This window comes from Podarcis filfolensis (genome assembly GCF_964270895.1).
Source record: "Podarcis filfolensis genome assembly, chromosome: 2".
NCBI lineage: Eukaryota > Metazoa > Chordata > Lepidosauria > Squamata > Lacertidae > Podarcis > Podarcis filfolensis.
The window spans coordinates 89,682,298-89,688,461 of record NC_139605.1 but is presented as its reverse complement, the minus strand read 5'-3'; the positions used below and the strand labels follow the sequence as shown (position 1 = coordinate 89,688,461).

Sequence of the window (6,164 nt, the reverse complement as noted above, 5' to 3'; positions counted from 1 at the left end):
TCCCAGACTGAATGAGGCGGGTAAACAGAAGGAAATACTGCCACATAAATTATTGTAGGAGGGGAAATGGTAAAGCCAGGTAGGAAGGTTGCAGTCGTATTTAAATATATCTGACTGTTTAGCGTCAGACCAAGTGGTACGAATAAAGCAAAGTTCAAATATAAGTCAATAATTATTTTCTAAACAATATTGCACAGAACACGGATTATTTATTAAATAATATTGCACAGAACACAGATTAAAACGCCGCTTTAAAATACCCTTCACATAATCATAACTCAAATATACTAAGGTTACAAATTTTATATTTTTTTCAATTTAACAGTATATAGAAGACAAATATTTCTTAATCAAATCTAGTGGGTAAAATACAAATACTTTGGTAGGAAAACTATTACTCTGTTTGGTACTCTAGCTGGCTTGCATGATCAAATAAATACCTGCAATAAGTAACATATACATATTTACAAAACAAAACATTTAAAATACGAAAAGTTCCTATTTAGCAAATACACATTATGTTAAGTGATTTTAGCTTCTTTATACAAACTCCCTGCAGCTTCTAGGATGAGGGTCTAATACTGCAGTCTGGTGTGAAATGCAGTGAGAAGTATAGACTACTGTTACATACAAAACTATTGACATATTTTCTTATACATCTTATATATGAAGTGCATCCTAAGTAAAAGCAATATACCTGATTCTATTAAAGCACAGGTATTGCAATCTCTAAATTGATGTATTACTGATCACACAATAGCTAATGATTACATTAATTAACCCTACAGATCTAGTATTTAACAGGATGCAAATTTCTGTAAAACAAGAAAATCCTTAATAAAATAATATCAATTAAAAAAAAAGGATGCAAATTTGACAAGTCTATTATTCTTTCTAATCATAGTGTTCTATAAGGTAATAGTACCGAAAAAGACAAAACGCTGTTGGTAAGGTTTGAAAACACTTTCAGATCCAGCAAAACCAATTACATAATCTTTACTAGCCTGGGCATTTCTGTTGAAAGGAAGACACATCTCAAAACTGTTTCACACTCAGTGCTGAAATTACATTATATGTGCAATCAAGATGAAATTGAAGATATAAACAATGGGACATATACTGCACACCTTATGAAATCCTGCTCCTCCACTGGCTCACAGAAATTTTATTACAGTGATAAAGATTACTAATACGTGTGGCATGAAGATGCACAACATTTGCATTTCCAAACAGGTGTGACCAAATGCTGTTCATTTTAAGCACTATATTTTGTTACTGAACATCAAACATAGAAAATAGTTGTACTTTTGTGTACTTGTTTTTATTTAGTTGCAGTGTATGTACTATAATCACTTTCCTGGCAGTAAACACTATTGAACTTTGTGGGACTTCTCAGTAAGCATATATATTACTGTGGTAATATATAACACCCAAGTTTCACAGAACAGACACCACGGCACTGCCACACCCCTTCCCATTAGAAAAAAATGTCTAAGTGCTTATAAATTGATTGCACAATCAAATACTAATTATTGTTATATTGAATACCTTTAACTTTCCTCCTTCTCTTTGCCATGGTATACTTATTTGGTCAGTCCACAATCAGACAAACTGGACACATAGGTATGTCCCCCTTAATGATAAGAACAATGCAATAAATGATTTATTGGGTTCCTCATAGCATCTGTGTATTAGATCAAATGAACTAAATTGAAGTCTGCAGGAGTAGGACTAATGACTAGAGATTTGTGATATTTATTTATTTGACAAAACCACTTGGTTGTTATAAAACCTATACACATAAAGAGTGAGACATACAAATAAGTTAACTAACGGAGGTGGGAGACTTTTGACATACTGTATAAGATTAGTAAGTCTGTCTTTCACACCTATCAGTAAGAATATGTCTAAGAAAATCGTATTGCGATGAAACTATTCTACCAACACCCAGCCATAATCTTATGATTTGCTGCTGATAGCACAAGACTTGGTTCAGATATCCCAGCATCACACAAGGACAATCTTTCACTCAAATAGCACCATCATTCATCAATGCTGCTTACGTTCAAAGAAGCATAGCCCTTACCAATAACAGAAGCATTATAACATGGGGGAGAGAGCCAATCAGTTCCTTGTATCCCACCAGTCAAGGATATCTTTGGCTAACTCCAGTATAGCTTTGCCCTGTTTAAGAACTGAATCATAGCAATTTCCCATTTGCTTTTAAGGGCAAGCACCTTTCTGTCCTAGTTGATTTCCACACTAACATAGTTTGCATGGCTTTGTGTAAATGTGTAAGTTCCTGGAGGGGATTGGGGCTGCTGTGCTGCTTTCCTGGTCGTCCTCCTGCCATACTACCATCAGCTAAGCCATGGTTTGGCTTACTATGTCTGAACCTGGGCTCATGGTTTGTCTTGCTCTAGACAAACTGTGGTTCTGGCTTTGGAGGACACCGCTAGGCCAAGCCATGGCTTAGCCCGGAGCAACAGGAGGACCAGGGAAGAATGTATCACCTGTGATCTCTCTGGGAACTCGCATGTTGTGGTGTCAGCCTGTGCTTGCATCACAAATACAATAGGAGATAGGATTAAGCTGTGTCTTTGGCCATAACCAGTTTCAAACTGGGCAATAACTGAGTATTCCAGTCCTCATGTTCACTCCTTGACTCCAGATGTTAAAGGATAAGCAAGAGGAAAGCCTACTCTCACCACCATATATAACACTAACAGGATGAAACATTGTACCTGAAATATTGCCATAAAGAGGCTAAAAGTGTGTGTGAGGGGGGGAGATTCCAACCCTTCTAAAGGAAGTTTAAAAGGCATGTTCAGCCCAAAAGTTTACTTGGAAATTAGTCCAAATGGCTTCATTTCTGAATAAATATTGTAAAGGTCTGGGAGCATAAGACTTCAGTCCTATGCAAACTTTAAGCTGCATTAAACAGTGTATGGATCACTTTCAAGCCAACATGCATAGCAGTGTGCTGCATAGAAACCAGCATAATATACTTAAGTAGGAAGATACAGTGGTACCTCGGGTTACATACGCTTCAGGTTGCAGACTCCGCTAACCCAAAATATTACCTCGGGTTAAGAACTTTGCTTCAGGATGAGAACAGAAATCGTGCAGCAGGAGGCCCCATTAGCTAAAGTTGTGCTTCAGGTTAAGAACAGTTTCAGGTTAAGAACAGACCTCCAGAACGAATTAAGTTCTTAACCCGAGGTACCACTGTACTCAGTACTGCATATGATTTGACTCATGCCAACTACACAACTGAAAGAGGAATTGTAAAGCACCTTGTCTTCTGAAATATTCTATGTAAATAAATTTATGTGCAATAAAGTCATTGCATTAACAATGGCTATACATATCTAGTTATTACTGTAAAGGTTTAACCATTTTATAGGTAAGTGGCATAGTTTATGACAAACTATTATATTTACTCAGACACCTCACAACAGCAGACAATAGTTCATCCTGTTCTAATGATAGCAAAACATTCTATGAGAAGGATTTCGTCTAATCAACTGTTTTAAAGCCCCGATTTTCTTTCACTATAGAAGCTGTCGTTGTCAACCAGAATTGCATACAGTACTGATTTGCCATCTTAAAACTATATAAACATCCTACAGTTCTTTACCAGAAGAACGAGTGCACAAACTCCTACATCTGCACTCCTACATCTGCGCTTGCTGACATTTGCTTCCAAGTGAACATCGTTTGGATCGGGCTGTATCAGTTTTACGTGCGGCTAAATTGTTCAAAACGCTTCGAGGCTTGCATAGCGCTGCTTCTACTTAGATCCGCTTGATGGCAATCCATGGAGGAACTCATCCGAACTACAACTCCTATGAAACCCCGCGCTGTTGCACAATCCGGGGCAGCGAGCGCAGGGCACCCCTGGAAGTTGTAGTTTCATTGGCCGGAAGCCCAGTAGAAGAAAAGGGGGACTTTCCGCCATCACCGGGACTACAAGCCCCAGCATGCTTTGGGTAACCCGGGGCGGTAATGGCGGCGGCAGCGCCTGCGCATTGCGGTCTCCGTGCGGACCGCGCAGAGTGAATAATAAAGCTCTCCTCCTCGGTGGTAGCGGGCGGCGGCGGAGGGAGTGGAAGGCAGGAGCATGTCGAAGGGCCCGGTAGCGACCGGGCCTCCCGCGACCGGGCCGGTGGCGCCCGCCAGCGCGCTCCAGGCGCAGCCCGAGAAGCCGCAGCACTACACGTACGTAGCGAGAACACCCGCAGCCGCCACTTACTGCTGCTGCGACCGCCGCCGCCGCACCCCTCCGCCCGGCACCCGCCCGCGCGCCACACACGCCTGACGTCAGCGGGCAGCGTGCGGCTCGCGCGCACGGAAGCCAACCGCCCGCCCGGAACCGGCTGGAACCGGTCGTGGCCGGCCTGGGCCGGTGGAATTTCGCCTGAGTGGGAGGGGGCGGGGCGGGAGCTGACACCCCCCCCCGCCGCCGCGCGCTTTTCCGTTCCCGCGCGCGAGTGCGCGCGCAAGAACAACCCCACATACATAATACACACACCCCACAAGCTGAGGCGCGCGATACCCATGATGCGTTGCGGCTCGCGCACCCCATGGCTCCTTTACGTTGACTTTAGGGGGGTAGTGGGTACCTCTTGTAATCTTCCTCGCCCCCCTTTCCCCAAATCATCTGTTTTGTACTTGGTAGTCTTTCTCTCTCTCTCGGCTCTGCCTTCTTCCGCCTAGTAAAACGGTAATGCGTCTTTCTATGCCGCCAAGTAGGACGGTTGTGAAGTCAAATGTTGGAAAAACAAGTGGTTTAGTTTACTATGTTTCTATATAATCTTCGCTTTCTTTCTTAAGTACTAACCTCGTGTTAATGGCCGTGGGCTTGTGGTAAACACAAATAAGGACATCCTTTATCTTATTTCGAACTGTCTTTTCTAGAGTAAAGGGACCATCTCATAAAATCTAAGCTGCTCTTTGCCAGAGCTTTGACTTTCTTTGCTGTTCTTCCTTGGCGCTGGGTTAGTTTGTCTTTCTCTCAGGAGATGCCCCGTTAACATTTCAAGAATAAGGGGAGCTGTGGTGTGTGTTTTGTGAAGTGAAGGATGCCAAGCCCAGGAGAAACGTTATGTAGAGTAAATTGCTATAATTCTAGGGGGGAAATGGTAACAAAAGAGAGAGCATAAAATAGTGTTTTTTCCTCAGTCGCTGTAGTACAAAATGCTTTGGTAGAAAAATGTCAAAGGGATACTGAGTTCTGAAATAAATGGCCTGTTAGTGTTCTGTGGCAATTGTGTGAGGAAAGTATTGTTTTCACTCCATTCAAAAATCCTGGTAAATTCTCTTGTGACCTAATTCTGTGAATAACTGGCTAAGCAAATGCAGGTATTTTGGACCAGACAGTGAATTATGTGCCACTGGTGACATCACCAACCTCTGTAACATTGCACTGCAGGTGCAAATCCACAAAGGATGCTAGTACCTTGGCATAGTGTTGTGGGACAGTGGTACTACGCTAGAAACAGCCTCCATTTTTGTATGTGTCTTGTGGTATAATGCAAAGCTAATATATGGCACGGAATTGGCCAGAAATGCAGTACAGTCAGGTTAGAACTGAGAAAGTGCAACCCATCTATCTTAGGCTGCAATCCTATACAGTGGTTCCTCGGTTTTAGAACAGTCCTGTTTAAGAACGATTTGGTTTACGAACTCCGCAAAACTGGAAGTAGTGTCCCGGTTTGCAAACTTTACCTTGGTCTAAGAACAGAATCCAAATGGTGGAAGGGCACCAGTGGCGGGAGGCCTCATTAGGTAAAGCGCGCCTCGGTTTAGGAACGGTTTCGGTTTAAGAACGGAATTCCGGAACGGATTAAGTTTGTAAACTGAGGTACCACTGTACCTACATTCCTTGGACTAAACCCATTGAACTCAATAGGGCATACTTCTGATTGGACATGTGAATTGTCTCAAGGATATGGAGAAGTGGAATAAAAATGTTGTAAATCAATAAAATGCTTCAGAGCTAGTAATACCGCTACAAGCAGTCACTGTGTTTTAACTGATAACAAATGTTAGTGCAGAGTTGTCTTACTTGTAACACAGAAGATCCTGCTGCTGTAGCTTGCTCCAGTATACCTCCTCCATGCAAATGCTCATTTATTTAATAACTTTTGAAATTAATGGCT

The 6,164-nt window shown here is 42.1% G+C and overlaps 1 protein-coding gene across 4 annotated transcripts in view; it reads left to right on the top strand.

Annotated features, from left to right (window-relative positions):
- Nucleotides 1-847: 847 nt before the first annotated feature.
- Nucleotides 848-6,164, top strand: part of UNK (unk zinc finger) — a 51,276-nt gene continuing 45,959 nt past the window's right edge. For 2 of the 4 annotated variants that reach the window (XM_083598132.1, XM_083598130.1), the window contains exon 1: nucleotides 848-4,221. In XM_083598132.1, the coding sequence (XP_083454258.1) occupies nucleotides 4,124-4,221 (98 nt within the window). In that variant the 5' untranslated portion in view covers nucleotides 848-4,123. The remainder of the gene's footprint in view (nucleotides 4,222-6,164) is intronic. The other 2 variants (XM_083598131.1, XM_083598133.1) reach the window with 2 other exon arrangements.